The sequence below is a fragment of the Nipponia nippon genome, unplaced genomic scaffold, assembly GCF_047370975.1.
Source record: "Nipponia nippon isolate SJK-2023a ecotype South Korea unplaced genomic scaffold, ASM4737097v1 scaffold_41, whole genome shotgun sequence".
In the NCBI taxonomy this organism is placed as follows: domain Eukaryota; kingdom Metazoa; phylum Chordata; class Aves; order Pelecaniformes; family Threskiornithidae; genus Nipponia; species Nipponia nippon.
In genome coordinates this window covers 1,197,598-1,215,233 of record NW_028262360.1, presented here as the reverse complement: position 1 = coordinate 1,215,233, position 17,636 = coordinate 1,197,598, and the positions used below count along the sequence as shown (strand labels likewise).

At 72.3% G+C, this 17,636-nt stretch overlaps 3 protein-coding genes across 4 annotated transcripts; 2 read left to right on the top strand and 1 right to left on the bottom strand.

Moving 5' to 3' along the window:
• Window positions 1-20: 20 nt before the first annotated feature.
• On the top strand, window positions 21-4,423 carry SPAG7 (sperm associated antigen 7). The gene is made up of 5 exons (XM_087777850.1): window positions 21-388; window positions 707-771; window positions 1,790-1,820; window positions 3,671-3,770; window positions 4,269-4,423. Exons 1-5 carry the CDS (start codon window positions 298-300, stop codon window positions 4,384-4,386), a joined length of 405 nt encoding a protein of 134 aa, XP_087633976.1. The 5' UTR covers window positions 21-297; the 3' UTR covers window positions 4,387-4,423.
• Window positions 4,424-4,590: 167 nt separating this feature from the next.
• On the bottom strand, window positions 4,591-16,688 carry ENO3 (enolase 3). Of its 2 annotated transcripts, XM_087777829.1 has the most exons (12): window positions 16,603-16,688; window positions 8,855-8,941; window positions 8,514-8,609; window positions 7,919-7,977; window positions 7,744-7,813; window positions 7,519-7,652; window positions 6,662-6,884; window positions 6,159-6,356; window positions 5,635-5,836; window positions 5,103-5,211; window positions 4,956-5,014; window positions 4,591-4,775 (listed from the first exon to the last, which is right to left on the bottom strand). In XM_087777829.1, exons 2-12 carry the CDS (start codon window positions 8,937-8,939, stop codon window positions 4,706-4,708), a joined length of 1,305 nt encoding a protein of 434 aa, XP_087633955.1. In that variant the 5' UTR covers window positions 8,940-8,941; window positions 16,603-16,688; the 3' UTR covers window positions 4,591-4,705. The 2 variants fall into 2 exon arrangements, with proteins under 2 accessions (XP_087633955.1, XP_087633954.1); XM_087777828.1 differs by lacking the exons at window positions 8,855-8,941; window positions 16,603-16,688 and having other exon boundaries at window positions 8,514-8,586.
• Window positions 11,386-14,577, top strand: PFN1 (profilin 1). The gene is made up of 3 exons (XM_087777842.1): window positions 11,386-11,632; window positions 12,915-13,107; window positions 14,363-14,577. The coding sequence occupies exons 1-3, from the start codon at window positions 11,501-11,503 to the stop codon at window positions 14,458-14,460; spliced, it is 423 nt and encodes a 140-aa protein (XP_087633968.1). The 5' UTR covers window positions 11,386-11,500; the 3' UTR covers window positions 14,461-14,577.
• Window positions 16,689-17,636: the final 948 nt, after the last annotated feature.

Below are 17,636 nucleotides of genomic sequence, written 5' to 3'. Positions count from 1 at the left end.
GGCGGACACGCGTGGGGGGGCGGCTCGGCCCCTTTAGGGCGCGGCCCCTTTAAGGCGCGGCCCCTTTAGGGCCCGGCCCCTTTAAGACCATGCCCTTTTAAGGAGAGGCGTCCCGCCGTGCGGAACGCTCGCCCCTTTAAGGGCAGGCACCGCCCCTTCCCCGTGACCCCGCCCCTTTGTCCGCCCCGCCAGCGCCGCCCCGCCCCTTTCAGCCAAGCCACGCCCCTCCGGCGCGCTGACGCGGTGACGCGGGGGGGGCGTGGCGTGGCGTGCGGCTGCCTCCCCCGCCGCCCCAAGATGGCGGAGCTGGATCTGCTGGGCTCCATCCTCAGCTCCATGGAGCGGCCGCCCGCCGCGGCCGACGGGGAGGCGCGGCGCCGGGCCAGGGGTCAGCGGGGCCGGGGGAGGCGCGGGGGGAGGCGGGCGGGGAACCGCGGGGCGCGGGAGCGATCGGGCGCGGAGCGGGGCGGTGGCGGCCCCCACCCCCCCCACCCCCCCCACCCCCGTCCGCCCCTCACGCTTGGCCACGCCCCCGCCCCGTGGCCACGCCCCCCGACCGTTGATAGACAGGTGCTGTTGGCCGCGGCCCCGCGCTGTGCAGCTGGCCACGCCCCCAGCCGTTTGATTGACACCCAGCGCCGCGGCTGGCCACGCCCCCGCCCCCCCCCCCCCCGCGCGCCCTGACCCCCCCGTGCCCCCCCACAAGAAGCCGCGCGGGTGAAGAAGCTGCAGGAGCAGGAGAAGCGGCAGAAGGTGGCGTTCAGGGAGAGGGTGAGCGGGGGGGGGGCGTCCCCGGGGCCTGGTGCCCCCTGGGTGCCCCCCCTTGGACACCTGGGTGCCCCCCCCGACACCTCAGTGCCCCCCCAAATGCCTGGGTCCCCCCTGGGTGCCCCCCCTTGGACACCTGGGTGCCCCCCCCGATGCCTGGGTGCCCCCCTGGGTGCCCCCCCTTGGACACCTGGGTGCCCCCCCCGATGCCTGGGTGCCCCCCGACACCTCAGTGCCCCCCAAATGCCTGGGTCCCCCCTGGGTGCCCCCCTTGGACACCTGGGTGCCCCCCCCGATGCATGGGTGCCCCCTGGGTGCCCCCCTTGGACACCTGGGTGCCCCCCCCGATGCCTGGGTGCCCCCCGACACCTCAGTGCCCCCCAAATGCCTGGGTCCCCCCTGGGTGCCCCCCTTGGGCACCTGGGTGCCCCCCCGATGCCTCAGTGCCCCCCAACACCTGGGTGCCCCCCTGACGCCTGGGTGCCCCCCAACACCTGGGTGCCCCCCTTGAACACCTGGGTGCCCCCCGACGCCTGGGTGCCCCCCAAATGCCTGGGTCCCCCCTGGGTGCCCCCCCCGACACCTGGGGGCCCCCCTTGAACACCTGGGTGCCCCCCTGACGCCTGGGTGCCCCCCCCCAACACCTGGGTGCCCCCCGACGCCTGGGTGCCCCCCTGACGCCTGGGTGCCCCCCAAATGCCTGGGTCCCCCTGGGTGCCCCCCCGACACCTGGGGGGCCCCCCCGACGCCTGGGTGCCCCCCTGATGCCTGGGTGCCCCCCAAATGCCTGGGTCCCCCTGGGTGCCCCCCGACACCTGGGGGCCCCCCCCCACTGCTTGGGCCCCCCCGCCAGATACCTGGGTGCCCCCCATGGGTCCCCCCAGATGCCTGGGGGTCCCCACACAACGCCTGGGTCCCCTCCCCCCGGCACCTGGGTGCCCCCCCCGTGCCCCTGGGTGCCCCCCCCCCCCCGCCACCCGGGGGCCCCCCCGGGGCCCCCCCCACGCCCGGCTCCCCCCAGATGGAGCAGGAGGTCTCCCAGTTCATCCAGGCCAGCGGGGAGCCCCGGCGCCGCTTCCAGCCCATGAGCAAGATCGAGAGGAGCATCCTGTGAGGGGGGGCACTGGGGGGACTGGGGACACGGGGGGGGCACTGGGGGGGGGCTGGGGACACTGGGGGACATCTGGGGACACTGGGAGGCAATACTGGGGACACTGGGAAGACACTGGGGACACTGGGGAGATACTGGGGACACTGGGGGGCATCTGGGGGCACTGGGGGGTGCTGGGGACGCGGGGAGGCGAGACTGGGGACACTCAGGAGATACTGGGGACACTGGGAGGCAATACTGGGTACACTGGGGGGACGCTGGGGATACTGGGAGGCAATACTGGCGACACTGGGGGGCATCTGGGGACACTGGGGGGTGCTGGGGACACGGGGAGGCAATACTGGGGGAACACTGGGGGAACACTGGGGATACTGGGGAGATACTGGGGACACTGGTGGGCATCTGGGGACACTGGGGAGTGCTGGGGACACGGGGAGGCAATACTGGGGACACTGGGGGAACACTGGGGAGATGCTGGGGACACTGGGGGGCATCTGGGGATGCTGGGGGGTGCTGGGGACACGGGGAGGCAATACTGGGTACACTGGGGGGACACTGGGGATACTGGGGGCACTGGGAGGCAATACTGGGGACACTGGGGGGACACTGGGGACACTGGGGAGATACTGGGGACACTGGGGGGCATCTGGGGACACTGGGGGAACACTGGGGAGATACTGGGGACACGGGGAGGCAATACCGGGGCCACTGGGGGGCCACTGGGAGGCAGTACTGGGGCCACTGGGGCCAGCGGGGTCCGTCCCCCAGGCACGACGTGGCGGAGGTGGCCGGGCTGACGTCCTTCTCCTTCGGGGACGACGAGGACAGCCGCTACGTCATGGTCTTCAAGAAGGTGGGGGGGGGGGCGGGGGGACGGGGGGGACGTGGGGACAGGGGACCCCAGGGGAGGGGGGAAGGGGACGGGGAGGGGACAAGGGGGAGGGGACATGGGGACAGTGGGGGGGGATGGGGGGACAGGGGACCCCAGGGGAGGGGGAAGGGGACAGGGAGGGGACAAGGGGGAGGGGACATGGGGACAGTGGGGGGGGGGATGGGGGGACAGGGGACCCCAGGGGAGGGGGGGAAGGGGACAGGGAGGGGACAAGGGGGAGGGGACATGGGGACAGCGGGGGGGGGGGGGGGGATGGGGGGACAGGGGACCCCAGGGGAGGGGGGACGGGGACGGGGGGGACAGGGGGGAGGGGACAGGGGGGAACAGGGGACCCCAGGGGGTGGCGGGGAGGGGACACGGGGGGACGGGGAGGGGACAAGGGGGAGGGGAGAGCGGGGAATGGGGAGGGGACCCAGGGGACGGGGGGAGGGGTGGGGGGAGGGGAGGGGAGCGGCGGGGGCGGGGCGGGGGCTGACACCTGGCGCAGGAGTTCGCGCCCTCGGACGAGGAGCTGGAGGCGTACCGGCGGGGGGAGGAGTGGGACCCCGCCCGGGCGGGGCAGCGCCGCCGCCTCCGGGTAGGTGGGGCTTGGGGGGGTGGGGCTGGGGCGGGGCCCTTGGGGCGGGGCTCATGGGGGGCTGGGGTCCGGTGGGGGTGTGGCTTATGTGGGTGTGTCCCTGGGGTGGGGCTTGTGTGGGTGTGTCCCTGGGGGTGGGGCTTGGGTGGGTGTGTCCCTGGGGTGGGGCTTGGGTGGGTGTGGTATGGGTGGGCAGGATTTGTTGGCAAGGGGGTGGGGCTTGTGGGGAGGAGGGCGTGGCTTGCCGCTGACACCCCGCCCCCAGGAGCTGGCAGCCCAGCAGGAGGAGGAGGAGCTTCAGCGCGGCCCCGCCCCCCCCGGCCCCCCCAACGATTACAAGGACAAATACCGGCACCTGATTGGCTCCGACGCCGCCAAAGCCGCCGCCCGCACCATGGAGGCCAACAAGGCCTACGGCTGCGGTGAGCCCGGGGGGCACTGGGGGGCACTGGGGGGGGTCTTGGGGGTGCTGGTGTCCCCTATAGGGGGGTCTGGGGGGCACTGGGGGGGTCCTGGGGGCACCGGGGTCCCCTCTGGGGGGGTCTGGGGGGCACTGGGGGGTCCTGGGGGCACCGGGGTCCCCTCTGGGGGGTCTTGGGGGTGCCGGCATCCCCTATAGGGGGGTCTCAGGGACACCCAGATAATGGGGTCCCCTATAGGGGGGTCTTGGGGGCACCCAGACACCGGGGTCCCTGTAAGGGGGTCCCTGAGGACACCCGGACAACGGGGTTCCCTGTGGGGGGGTCCTGGGGGCACCCGGATGCCTGGGTCCCCTATGGGGGGGTGTCGGGGGAACCCAGGCGCTGGGGTCCCCTGTGGGGGGGGTCCCTGAGGACACCCGGACACCGGGGTCCCCTATGGGGGGGGGGTCTCGGGGACACCCGGACACCGGGGTCCCCCCTTACCCCCGTCCCCCCCAGTGCCGGTGGCCAACAAGCGGGACACGCGCTCCATCGAGGAGGCCATGAACGAGATCCGGGCCAAGAAGCGGCTGCGGCAGGCGGAGGACGAGGGGGGGCCCGGGGGGCCTCGGCGTAAGGCGGGGGGGGGGCTGCACCCCCGGGGGGTATTTAATGGCGGGGGGGGGGAGGGGGGGGGTCGCGAAGCGCCGCAGCTCCCGCCGCCCGCGTCTCTTCTGGGGGGCGGCGGGGGCCCGACCGTCGCGGCGCCGTCCCCGACCCCCCCCAGCCAAAGCGAAAAAAAAAAAAACCCAAAACCCAAAGAACGAGTCGGGGGTCGTCGTCGTGTTCCAGAGCCTTTATTGGGGGGGGGCGCGGGGGCTGGGTGGCCCCCGGGGGCGATGGGGTGGCCCCCGGGGGGCACTCGGTGGCCCCGGGGAGGGGGACGGTGGCCCCCGTTACTTGGCCCGGGGGTTCCTGAACTTGCGCCCGGCGAATTTGGCTTTGTCCCCCAGCGCCTCCTCGATCCTGGGGGGGGGGGGACGCGGGGTCAGGGGGGTCCCGGGGGGTGGGGGGGACACGGGGGGTTGGGGACGGGGTTGGGGTCCCCCCACGCCCCTGGGGCCCCCCCCCCGCATCCCCTTGGGGGCCACGGGGGCATCGGGGCCACGGGGGGGGGGACGCGGGGGGGATTTGGGGACCCCTCACCTCATCAGCTGGTTGTACTTGGCCAAGCGCTCGGAGCGACACGGGGCGCCCGTCTTGATCTGGGGGGGGACAGAGGGGACGTCAGCGGGTGACGGGGGGGTGACGGTGGGGTGACGGCGGGGTGACGGCGGGGTGACGGGGACCCACCTGGCCGGTGCAGAGCCCCACGACGAGGTCGGCGATGAAGGTGTCCTCGGTCTCGCCCGAGCGGTGGCTGACCATCACCCCCCAGCCGTGGCTCTGGGCCAGCTTGCACCTGGGGGGACACGGGGGGGGGGGGGACACGGGGGGGACACACGGGGGGGGACACGGGTTTGCACGAGGGCCGTGCAGAGGGAGCCCCTGCTCCGGGGGCCGCGCACAAGGAGCCGTGCACGAGGGTGCCCTTGCACCAGAGCTTCGTGGGAGGGCTTCGCACGAGGGGCTTCGCACGGGGGGCTTTGTGCAAAGGGCCTTTGCACAAGGGTTTTTTTCACGCGGGCGTCGCGCGAGGGGCTTTGCACAAGGGGTTTTCACGAGGGCCTTTGCACAAGGAGCTTCTCGTGAGGGCTTTTTTGCACGAGGGGCCTTTCACGAGTGCCTTTGCACAAGGAGCCTCGCACGAGGGGCTTTTCAGAGGGGGCTTTGCACAAGAGCTTCGCACGAGGGCCTCGCACGAGGGCTTTGCACGAGGACTCACGCCTGGATGGACTCGGTGACGGAGCCGATCTGGTTGACCTTCAGCAGGAGGCAGTTGCAGGCGCGGAGCTCGGCGGCGCGCTGGATGCGGCGGGGGTTGGTGACGGTCAGGTCGTCCCCCACCACCTGGATGTCCACCTGCCCCAGGAACCGCTGCCACCCCTCCCAGTCGTCCTGGTCGAAGGGGTCCTCGATCGACACCACTGCGGGAACGGCGGCTCCCAGTATAGACCAGTACGGAGCGGCGACCTCCCCCGGTGCGGGATAGGGCCGGCTCCCATCCCACGCCCCCGTGCGCAGCCCTATACGAGCCGCTGGAGAACCCCCACGTGCCTTCCCAGTCCTTCCCAGTTCCATCCCAGCCCCTTCTAGTCTCACCCCAGTCCCTCCCAGTGCCCCAAAGGCCCCCCAGCCCCCGTTCGGAGGCCATTTCCCCTACCCTCTCCCCACGCACAACCCCATACGAGCCACCAGAGAACCCCCGCCTCCCCTCCCAGTCCCCCCCAGTGCCCCCAGTGCCCTCACCGGGGTAGTTCTTGATGAAGCTCTGGTAGAGCTGCCCCAGCTGCTCCCCGGTGATGAGGCGCTTGGGGTCGGGGGGGGATTTGAAGTCGAGGTCGTAGCGGCCCTCGCGGCAGAACTCGGAGGCGGCCACGTCCATCCCGATCACCACCTTGTCGGGGTACCCGGCCTGGCCGATGGCCGCCTTCAACAGCTCCAACGCTGCGGGGGGGGGGGGGGCCCCTCAGCCCGGCGGGGGAGGGGGACCCCCGGGGGCTCCCCCCGCCCCACCCCGCCCCTCCCCCCACCCCGCGGACCCAGGCATCCGGGGCTCCTGCCCTTCCCCGCCCTTCCCCCGCTGCCCCCGTAGCCTTTCTCCGGTTACGGCCACCGGGGCTAATTCTGGATTTGACCCCGAAACCCAACGCCGGGGGGAGGGGCGGGGCTAGAAATAGCGCCGAGCCCCCCAACCCCAGGGCGGGGGATGGGCGGGCGAGGACCCACGCGTCCGCCGGGCTGACGGGTACCTTCGTTGTTCTCCAAGATGTTGGGAGCGAAGCCGCCCTCGTCGCCCACGTTGGTGGCGTCTTTGCCGTACTTGGCCTTGATGACGCCCTTGAGGCTGTGGTAGACCTCGGCGCCGATGCGCATGGCCTCCCGGAAGGAGCTGGCGCCCACCGGCAGCACCATGAACTCCTGCATGGCCAACTTGTTCCCGGCGTGGGAACCACCGTTGATCACGTTGAAGGCCTGGCGGGGGAGGGACCCAGGCGTTCGGGGGGGGGGGGTCTCGCATCCCCCGGGGCCCCCCCAAGACCCAGTGGGGTCCCCCCAAGACCCAACCACCACCCCAAGACCCAACGACCCCGCCCAAAGACCCAACAAACCCCCAATGACTCAACTCCTGAAGACCCGACCCCCCCCCAAGACCAAATGGTGCCTCCAAAGACCCAACCCCCCCCAACCCCCCCCGACCCCTCCAATGGCCCCCCAAGACCCAACGAGCCCTCAAGGACCCAGCGATGCCCCCAGACCCAACCGTCCCCGCGAAGACCCCCCAAGCCCCGCGGGATCCCCCAAGACCCAACCGGGTCCCCCAAAACCCAACGACACCCCAAAACCCTCGATGGGAACCACCCCAAGACCCCCCAAGACCCAAAGACCCCCCAAGACCCAACTGACCCCCCCAAACCCAACGACACCCCAAAACCCTCGGTGGGGACCACCCCAAGACCCGATGACCCCCCCAAACCCAACCGGGTCCCTCAAAACCCAACGCCGCTGCCCAACCCCCGCCCCCCCTCCCCAAGCCCCACGACCCCACCCGGGCCCCCCCAGATCCCGCGAGCCCCCCGAAGCGGGACCCAGGCGCCCGGGCGGGTACCGGCACGGGCAGGATGAGGTCGGAGTTGCCGGCGAGGTCGGCGATGTGCCGGTAGAGCGGGACGCCCTTCTCGGCGGCGCCGGCTTTGCAGACGGCCAGCGACACCCCCAGGATGGCGTTCGCCCCGAATTTGGCTGGGGGGGGGGAGGGGGGTGAGGCGGGGGGGACCCAGGAGTCCGGGGAGGGGGCGGGGGGAGGGGTCGCGGGTGGGGGAGGGTCGCTCACATTTGTTCTCGGTGCCATCCATGTCGATCATGAGCTTGTCGATCTTCTCCTGCTCCACCACGCTGATTTTCTGGGGGGAGGGGGGGAATGGGGGGTCGGGGGGGGGGAGGGGGGGTCAGGGGTTGGGGGTCAGGCCCCCAGCTGCCCCCCCCGCCCCCGCCGGCGCCACACGCACCTTCTCCACCAGAGCGGGGCCGATGGTCTTGTTGATGTGCTCCACGGCCTTCAGCACGCCTGGGGGTGGGGCGGGGTCAGGGGCCGTGACCTCTGACCCCGGGCTTGTCCCCTGACCCCCCCACTGTGGGGGGCACTGGGGGAGGGTGGGAGGGGGCTGGGGGAGGAGCTGGGGGGGGGGTCCTGGGTCTTGGGGGGCTCGGTTGGGTCTTGGGGGGTTGTTGGGGCTTGAGGGACCCAGTAGGGACCTGGGGGGTCCTGGGGGGCCCGGTTGGGTTTGGGGGGCCCGGTTGGGCCATTGGGGGGGTCCTGGGTCTTGGGGTGCCCAGTTGGGTCTTGGGGCGCCCAGTTGGGTCCTGGGGGGCCCGGTTGGGCCATTGGGGGGGTCCTGGGTCTTGGGGCGCCCAGTTGGGTCCTGGGGGGCCCGGTTGGGCCATTGGGGGGGTCCTGGGTCTTGGGGCGCCCAGTTGGGTCCTGGGGGGTCTTGGGGGACCCAGTCGGGGTCTGCAGGGCCTGGGGGAAGTCGTCGGGGTCTTTGGTGGGGTCTGGGGGGCCCCGGCCGTGCCCATCCCCCCCCGCCCCCCCCCGTCTCCCACCTTTGCCCAGGTACCGGCTCTTGTCGCCATCGCGGAGCTCCAGGGCCTCGTGGATCCCGGTGGAGGCGCCGCTGGGGACGGCAGCGCGGAGGCGCCGGGGGGGGGGGGGGAGGGGACCGTGACCCCCCCACCCCCGTGTCCCCAACTCCCCCCACGACCCCCAACCCCCCCCCCCCCCACGTCCCACCACAGCCCCAAGGTCCCCCATGACCCCCACGTCCCCCCATGTCCCCACGTCCCCGCGACCCCCCGCGACCCCCGCGTCCCCCCACGACCCCCGCGTCCCCTGCGGCCCCCGCGTGCCCCCCCCCCCCCCGCGTCCCCCCGCGACCCCCGCGCACCCTTGGCGGTGTGGAGATCCACCTCCACCGTGGGGTTCCCCCGGGAATCCAGGATCTCCCTGGCCACGATCTTCTGGATGGACATGGCTGCGGGGGAGGGGAAGGGGTCGGGGGCGGGGGGAGGGGACCCCGGCAGCCGCGCGACCCTGATGTGACCCCAGACCCCCCCCATTCTATGGGAAACCCCTCTCCCCCCCCCAGACCCCCCTCTTTCTATAGGGGACCCAGGCACCCCCTCTCCCCCCTATATCACCCCCCCGTTCTATAGGGGACCCCGGCGTCCTATGGGGGACCCTCTATCACCCCCCCCCCGTTCTATAGGGGACCCTGGTGTCCTATAGGGGACCCTCTACCACCCCCCGTTCTATAGGGGACCCCAGCGTCCTATAGGGGACCCTCTATCACCCCCCCGTTCTATAGGGGACCCTGGCGTCCTATGGGGACCCTATATCACCCCCCCGTTCTATAGGGGACCCTGGTGTCCTATAGGGGACCCTCTATCACCCCCCCGTTCTATAGGGGACCCTGTTGTCCTATAGGGGACCCTCTACCACCCCCCCGTTCTATAGGGGACCCCGGCGTCCTATAGGGGACCCTCTATCGCCCCCCCTGTTCTATAGGGGACCCCGGTGTCCTATGGGGACCCCTCTCCCCTATATCCCCCCCCTCTCTAGGGGGCCCCGGGCCCTCGCTCACTGGGCGCTGGCTCTGGCGGGGCCCTGCCCCCCGGGGTCCCCGGGCCCTATATAGCTCCCTGCCCCCCTCCCCCCTCCCCCCTCCCCTCCCCCCCCCCCGGGCTATTTTTAGCCCCCCCAAAGGTCTCGAGGAAAGGACACGGTAACACAAGACCCCCTCCCCCCCGCCCGGGTCCCGGGGGAGGGGTCCCCTCTTGGGGGGGAGGGGTCCTGGGTACCCCGGGGGGTGAGGGGTCCCCTCTTGGGGGGAGGGGTCCCCTTTTGGGGGGGAGGGGTCCCAGACGCCTGGGGGGGGGGGGGAGGGGTCCCCTTTTGGGGGGCTTGGAGCAGCACCGGCCCTATGGGGCCCATAGGGGATGGGGGGGGATTTACCCTATGGGGCCCGTAGGGGATGGGGGGATCAGCTCCTGTGGGGTCGGGGGGGGGATGTGCCCTATGGGGCCCATAGGGGATGGGGGGGAGACTTATGGGGTCCATAAGGGGCGGGCGAGGGGGGATGTGCCCCTATAGAGCCCATAGGGGACAGGGAGGGGGGCCACCCCTATGGGGCCCAGAGGTTATGGGGGGAGCCGCCCTATGGGGCCCGGGGGGGATGGGGGGGGATGGGCGCTTATGGGGCCCGGGGGGTGGGGGAGGGGCCCTATGGGCCCCATAGGCGCTGGGGGAGGGGCGGCGGCTCTGACCACTTCCCGGGGAAGTTCCCACCCCGGGGGGGGGGGGGGGGGGGAGGGGCGGGGCCCGCGCGCCTGAGTCCCGGGGGGGGGAGGGGCACCCCGCCGGTTCTGGGGGTCCCGGCTCCCTCCCCTCCCCCCCCCGTTACCCACAATGCCCCGGGGTCGGGGTGAGGGAGGGCCCGGACGCCTGCGTTCCCCCTCCCCCCCCGGGCAGGAAGTGAAACCGCCGCCCCTCCCCCTCCCCCCTCCCCCACCCCCGGAAAGTCCCGCCCGCGGCTGAGTCAAACGGGCCCCGGCCGCGAGAGCGGGGGGGGGAAGGGGCGTGCAAGGGGGGGGCACGAGGGGGTCCTTGCACGGGGGTGAGGGGTCGTTGCACGAGGAGGAGGGGTCTTTGCACGAGGGGGTCCTTGCACGGGGGGGGGAGGGGTCTTTGCACGAGCGGGTCCTTGCACGGGGGGAGGGGTCGTTGCACGAGGGGGTCCTTGCACGGGGGGGAGGGGTCGTTGCACGAGGGGGGCGTTGCACGAGCCATTCATTGCACGAGGGTTCCCTTGCACGGGGGGGGGGCGCTCGTTGCACGGGGGGAGGGATCGCTGCACCCCCAGCCCCCCCCCCCATTCGGGGGCGCACGTGGGTCCCATGGCACGGGGGGAGGGGCATTTCCTGGGGGGTGGGGTCCCCAATAACGGGGGGGGGGCTTCGCATTAACGGGGGGTGGTCGTAATAACGGGGGGCGGGGGGGCTGCATTAACGGGGGGGCCCAATGCGGGGGGAGGGGTCTCATTAAGGGGAGGGGTCTCATTAACGGGGGGTCTCATTAACGGGGGAGTTCGCACTAACGGGGTTCCCCCCCCCCCCCCTTCCCTTTACTCTTCCCGGCGCGCCGTCCGTCCGTGGGCGTTCCCGCTCCGCCAGGCCACGCCCCCTCCCCGCAAACCCCGCCCACCCCCTCCCCAAACCCCACCCACCCACCCGCACCCCCCGCCCAGCCCTCCCCAAGCCCCGCCCACCCCCCGCACCCCCCCGCCCAGCCCTCCCCAAACCCCGCCCAGCCCTCCCCAAGCCCCGCCCCGCCCCCGGGCCCCGCCCCCCCCCCGCGGGCCCCGCCCCCCCGTCGGCCCCGCCCCCCCGCTCCCCTATGAAAGCCGCCGCGCCGCGCGCCGCCGCGGGCCCCCTCCCTCCCCGCCGCCGCTTTTCCCGCGCAGGCGCCCAGCAGCGCAGGCCCCGCCCACCCCCGCCGGGCTCCGCCCCCTTCTCCCTCCTTTCCCGCCGGCGCCATGAGCGGCTGGGCGCCCTACGTGGACACGCTGCTGGCGGACGGCACCTGCCAGGACGCCGCGATCGTCGGCTATCGCGATACCCCCGCCGTCTGGGCCGCGGCCCCCGGCAAGACCTTCGCTAATATCACGGTAAGCGCCCGCTATCGTGACACGGGGGGGGGGGGGAGGGTTTTCCCGCCCAACGGCCGCGGGGAGGGAGGGGGCGGGGCCTCCCCCCCCCCCCCCCCCCCCCCGGGCGCCGAAAAGGGACAAAAAAGGCAGAAAAACGCCGACGGCGCCAGCGGGGCCCTGCCCCCCGCGGGGGGGGAGGGGCGCGGGGGGGGAACCCCCCCCTCCCCCGTTAAAGCTTTGAGGGGGCCGGTAGCCCCCTCCCCCCCCTGCTTTGGGGGGGGCCCAGGAGTTTGGGGGGGCCCGGGCCGCCGCCTGCCCCTCCCCCACCCCCCTTTAATGTGATTTTTGTGTGTGTGTGGGGGTGGGCTCGCTGCCCCTCCCCCACTGAAGGGTCACGCCCTGGAAGATTTAATTTTCTTATTGGGGGGGGGGAGGGGGAGGGGGAGGGGAGCCCCTTTAAAGCGAGAACTGAACCCAAAAAAAAAATAAAAAAAAATGCGCGGAATGTGGCCACTTCCCCGTGGGGGAGGGGCGGCCGGGGCTTCCTGTGGGGGAGGGGCGGCGCGCGAGCATCCCCCCCCCTTTTCCCCCCTTCTTCCCCCTCCCCCTTTTCCTCTTTTTCCCCTTTTCCCCTTTTTTCCCATCCCCCCCTTTTCCTCTTCCCCCTCCCCCCTTTTCTCCTTTTCCCCCTCCCCCTTTTCCCCCTTTTTCCCCTTCCCCTCCCCCCTTTTCCCCCCTTCCCCCCTTTTTCCCTTCCCCCCTTTTCCCTCTTCTTCCCCCTCCCCCCTTTTTCCCTTCCCCCCACTTCTTCCCCTTTTCCCCCTCCCCCCTTCCTCCTTTTCCCCCTTTTCCTCTCCCCTCCCCCCCTTTCCCCCCTTTTTCCCCCTCCCCCCTTTCCCCCCTTTTTCCCCCTCCCCCCTTTCCCCCCTTTTTCCCCCTCCCCCCTTTCCCCCCCTTTTTCCCCCTCCCCCCTTTCCCCCCTTTTTCCCCCTCCCCCCTTCCCCCCCTTTTTCCCCCTCCCCCCTTCCCCCCTTTTTCCCCCTCCCCCTTTCCCCCCTTTCCCCCCTTTCCCCCCCTTTCCCCCCTTTCCCCCCTTTCCCCCCCTTTCCCCCCTTTCCCCCCCTTTTTCCCCCTCCCCCCTTTTTCCCCCTCCCCCCTTTCCCCCCTTTTTCCCCCTCCCCCCTTTTCTTTCCCCCCTTCCCCCTCCCCCCCCCCCCCGAGGGGGGCCGTGGGGGAGGGGCGGCCGTGCCCCCCCCCCCACCCCCCCCTCCCCGCCGTGACCCCGCCCCTCCCCCCGCAGGCGGCGGAGGTGCAGGCGCTGGTGGGGAAGGAGCGGGGGTCGCTGCTGGTGAACGGGCTGACGCTGGGGGGGCTGCGCTGCTCCGTCATCCGCGACTCGCTGCTGGTGGAGGGCGAGCACAGCATGGACCTGCGCACCAAGAGCGCCGCCGGCGCCCCCACCTTCAACATCACCGCCACCATCACCAACAAGAGTGAGACCCCCGCCGTCACCCCCCCGCCCCGCCCCGTTCCGTCAACCTCCCATCACCCCCCCGTCACCCGGTGTCAACCTCTGTCGCCCGCCACCCCCCCCCCCCCGTACAGCCCACCCGCTTCCTTTCATTGCCGCACCCCCTCCCCGTCACCCGGTGTCACCCCCGTCACCTGGTGTCAACCTCCCATCACCCCCCTGTCACCCGGTGTCAACCTCTGTCGCCCGCCACCCCCCCCTGTACAGCCCACCCGCTTCCTTTCATTGCCGCACCCCCTCCCCATCACCCGGTGTCACCCCCCCCGTCACCCGGTGTCACCCCCCGTCACCTGGTGTCACCCTCCCATCACCCCCCGTCACCCGGTGTCAACCTCTGTCGCCCGCCACCCCCCCTGTACAGCCCACCCGCTTCCTTTCGTTGCCGCACCCCCTCCCTGTCACCCTCCCATCACCCCCCTGTCACCCGGTGTCAACCTCTGTCACCCACACCCCCCCCCCCCATACAGCCCACCCGCTTCCTTTCATTGCCGCACCCCCCGTCACCCGGTGTCACCCTCCCATCACCCCCCTGTCACCCGGTGTCAGCCTCTGCCACCCACCACCACCCATGTACAGCCCATCTGCTTCGTTTCATGGCCGTACCCCCCCCAGTGTCACCCCCCTGTCACCCGGTGTCACCCCCAGTGTCACCCCCCTGTCACCCGGTGTCAACCTCTTGTCACCCACCACCCCCCCTGTACAGCCCACCCACTTCATTTCATTGCCGCACCCCCCCCGTCACCCGGTGTCACCCCCCTGTCACCCACTGCACCCCCCGTGCAGCCGGGGTGCCCCATTGCATCATGGCGCCCGTCCCTGTCCCCAACAGTCCCCACCCCCGGTGTCACCCCCCCGTCACCCGGTGTCACCCACCCACCCCGTCCACTTCACTGGGTGACGGCACCCGGTGTCACCCGCTGTCGCCCCGTCCCCGTTCCCCTGCCCGGTGTCACCCCCCCCCCCCCCCCAGTGTCACTCGGTGTCACCCCACCACCCCTCCCCCCAGCCCCACCCATCCGTCACCTGCGTCACCCCTGCCCCACTTCCTGTCACCTCACCCCTCCCCCCACCTCCCCCTCCCCCAATTTATCAGGGTCCCCTTCCCCCCCCCCCCCCCCCCCCCGGGTCCCCCCAATCCCCGCGCACGTGGTGGGGGGAGGGGGCGCAGGGGGTCGTCCCCCCGCCCCTCCCCCCCTGAGCCGCCCCTCCCCCCGCAGCGATAGTGCTGGTGATGGGGAAGGAGGGCGTCCACGGCGGCGTCGTCAACAAGAAGTGCTACGAGATGGCCAATCACCTGCGGCGCTCCCAGTACTGAGGGGCCCCGCCCCCCCCGAGCCCCCCCGGCCCCCCGGGACCACCAGGATCCTCCAGGGACCACCGCAACCCCGCCCCCGCCCCGCTGCCGGCAGCAATAAAGACGCCTCGTGGGGAAGCGGCTGCGTACGTGTGGGGCAGGGACGCGTGGGGCAGGGATGTGGGGTGGGCTCTGCCAGGGACGTGTGGGGCAGGGACGTGTGGGGCAGGGACGTGTGGGGCTCTGCCAGGGACGTGTGGGGCAGGGATGTGGGGTGGGCTCTGTCACGGATATGTGGGGCAGGGACGTGTGGGGCTGAGATGTGGGGCTCTGTCACGGATGTGTGGGGCAGGGCGGTGGGGTGGGCTCTGCCATGTATGCGTGGGGCTGAGGTGTGGGGCAGGGATGTAGGGTTCTATCACATAACACGTGGGGCAGGGTGGTGGGGTGGACTCCGCCATGGACGTGTGGGGCTGAGGTGTGGGGCTCTGCCACGAATGTGTGGGGCTGGGACGTGTGGGGCAGGGGTGTGGGCTCTGCCATGCGGATGTGGGGCAGAGCGCGGATGTGTGGGGCAGGGGGGGTGGGGTGAGGTTCCGCCATGTACGTGTGGGGCAGGGGTGTGGGGCTCTGCCACAGACGTGTGGGGCTGAGGTGCAGGGCAGAGCGCGGACGTGTGGGGCTGGGGAGCGGCTCCGCCATGGGGATGTGGGGCAGGGGTGTCAGGGGACAGTGACAGAGGTGTGGGGCAGGGATGTGGGGCAGAGCCGCGGGGCTCGGCCGTGTACGTGTGGGGCAGGGTGGTGTAGATGTGGGGCAGGGCCGTGGGGTGGGGCTCCGCCGTCTACGTGTGGGGCGGGGGCGCCTTCCCGGAGGCTGGGGTCCAAGGGTGCCGCGCCGCGCCCCGGGGTCAAAGTCCGCTATGGGGCAGGGGTGAGGCCACGTCACCCCTCCCCCCCCCCCCCCCCCAAACCCCACAGGAGCCGCAGGTGGGGGGCAGGGCCTTTACTGGGGGGGGAGGGGCTCACCGGGGGGGCGTGGGTAGGCTTCAGCGCTATGGGGCAGAAGGAAGGGGTTAAGGGGGAGTTGGGGGGCGGGGGGGGGGGGGGCGCAGGGCAGGACGCACGGATGTTGTGTGGGTCCCCTATAGGGGGAACCCCCCCTGCCCCCCAAGTAACCCCCCCCCGCCCCACAAATGGGGATCCGTGGCGCTGCCCCACCTTCACCCCACTCCAGCGCCTGCCCTGGCTGGGAGCCCGGGTGTCTGGGGGTGATGTGGGGCGGGGGGGGGGTGATGTGGGGCGGGGGGGGGGTTGATGTGGGGCAGGGAGGCGGGGGAGTTGGGGGGGCAGAGGGGGAAGATGTGGGGCAGGGACCCAGGTCTCTGGGCAGGTTGTGGGGCAGGGGATGATGATGTGGGGCAGGGACCCAGGTGTTTGAACAGGCCATGTGGGGCAGGGACCCAGTGATGTGGGGCAGGGGGTTGATGTGGGGCAGGATGTGGGGCGGGGGGTTGATGTGGGGCAGGATGTGGGGCAGGCCCCGGGCGCGGCGGAAGCGGCCCCGGCGCCGTCGAGGCCTTATAAGGGCAGCGACAGCGGCTCGGGCGCTTCCTCCCCCCCCGCCCCTCCCCCCCCCCCCCCCGGGGACTCACGGGGGGGGCCCACGCGGGGGTGGGGGAGGGGCCCGGATGCGCCCCACGGCGGGAACCCGCGCTGCGGCGGCGGCCGTTGGGCCGTGGGGCGGAAAGAGCCCCCCCCCCCCCCCCCCCGAGGTGTTGGGCCCCCCAACCGCCCCCCTCCCCCGCTGTGGGGCGGGTTGAGCCGGGTGGGTGATGTGTGGGGCAGCCGTGGGGCGGCTGTGGGGTTGCTATGGGGCGGCCATGGGGCAGGTGGGAGGGGTGTGGGGCGGCCGTGGGGCGGGTTGGGCCGGGTGGGTGATGTGTGGGGCAGCCGTGGGGCAGGGGGGTGGCTGTGGGGCTGGCAGGACTCTGTGGGGCTGGCACTGGGGTGCTGTGGGGCAGCCGTGGGGCAGCCATGGGCTGTGGGGCGGCTGTGGGGTTGCTATGGGGCGGCCATGGGGCAGGTGGGAGGGCCGTGGGGCGGCCGTGGGGCTGGCAGGGGGGTGCCGTGGGGCAGCTATGGGGCGGCCGTGGGGCTTTACCTTCGCCGTGGGGCTGCTCCCGGTGCTGGGGGGGGGCCCGGGCGCGGCCGAGGGTCAGCAGAGCCGCGTCACCATGTCACCGCGTCACCTGTGACGGTGTCACCCTGTCACCGTTCCTCAGTCAGCGCGGCGCCCTGTGGCACCCACGGCGCCGCGCTGCCGTGTCGCGGTGTCACCATGTCGCGGTGTCACCCTGCCACCGTGGCACCCCGTCATTGCACACCAGGTCACCGTGTCACCCGCGGCCCCCTGTCACGGTGTCACCGTGTCACCCGCGGCGCCCTGTCACGGTGTCACTGTGTCACCCGTGGTCCCCTGTCATTGTGCATCACGTCACTGTCACCCTGTCACGGTGTCACCCGTGGCCCCCTGTCACCGCACACCAGGTCACCCTGTCACGGTGTCACCCGTGGCACTGCACACCGGGCCACCGCGTCACCCGTGGCACCCCCCAGTGGGTCAGGGTGTCACGGTGTCACCTGTGGCCCCCTGTCACCGTGCACCAGGTCACCCTGTCATGGTGTCACCCGTGGACCCCTGTCATTGTGTGTCAGGTCACGGTGTCACCCTGTCACGGTGTCACCCGTGGCACTGCACACCAGGCCACCGCGTCACCCGTGGCACCCCCCAGTGGGTCAGGGTGTCACCGTGTCACCCGTGGCCCCCTGTCACCGCGCACCAGGTGACGCTGGCACCGCGTCACCCCCGTCACCGCGCAGTGGGTCACCGTGTCACCCGTGGGAACACCCGTCGCGGCACCCGCGGCACCCCGTCACCCGGGGCGCTCCGCACCGCGTCACCCCTTGCACCCTGCTCCCCCAGTGCCCCCCCCACCTCAGGGACCCCCAAACCCCGGGGGGACCCCAAAAGGGGGGGGAGGGGTTGGAGGGGACCCCGAGATCCCCGGGGGTGGGGGTGGGGCACCCCCGGGGGGAGGGGCCTCCCTGGAGCTGCTGGGGTCCAGTACCTGACCAGTAACTCCCAGTTAAAACCAGTAACTCCCAGTTAAAACCAGTAATGGGTGTATCCAGGAG

Coding starts and splice junctions, on each gene's coding strand:
- ENO3 (XM_087777829.1), bottom strand. CDS start 8,939: ATGTCCATCCAGAAGATCGTGGCCAGGGAGATCCTGGATTCCCGGGGG. Junction 8,610..8,854: donor GGATCTCCACACCGCCAAGG/GTGCGCGGGGGT, acceptor CCCCCCCCCCCC/GGCGCCTCCGCGCTGCCGTC. Junction 5,015..5,102: donor TGGGGCTCTGCACCGGCCAG/GTGGGTCCCCGT, acceptor GTCCCCCCCCAG/ATCAAGACGGGCGCCCCGTG.
- PFN1 (XM_087777842.1), top strand. CDS start 11,501: ATGAGCGGCTGGGCGCCCTACGTGGACACGCTGCTGGCGGACGGCACC. Junction 11,633..12,914: donor AGACCTTCGCTAATATCACG/GTAAGCGCCCGC, acceptor CTCCCCCCGCAG/GCGGCGGAGGTGCAGGCGCT. Junction 13,108..14,362: donor CGCCACCATCACCAACAAGA/GTGAGACCCCCG, acceptor CTCCCCCCGCAG/CGATAGTGCTGGTGATGGGG.
- SPAG7 (XM_087777850.1), top strand. CDS start 298: ATGGCGGAGCTGGATCTGCTGGGCTCCATCCTCAGCTCCATGGAGCGG. Junction 389..706: donor GGCGCGGCGCCGGGCCAGGG/GTCAGCGGGGCC, acceptor CCCCCCCACAAG/AAGCCGCGCGGGTGAAGAAG. Junction 1,821..3,670: donor GGTCTCCCAGTTCATCCAGG/CCAGCGGGGAGC, acceptor GCCCCCCCCGGC/CCCCCCAACGATTACAAGGA.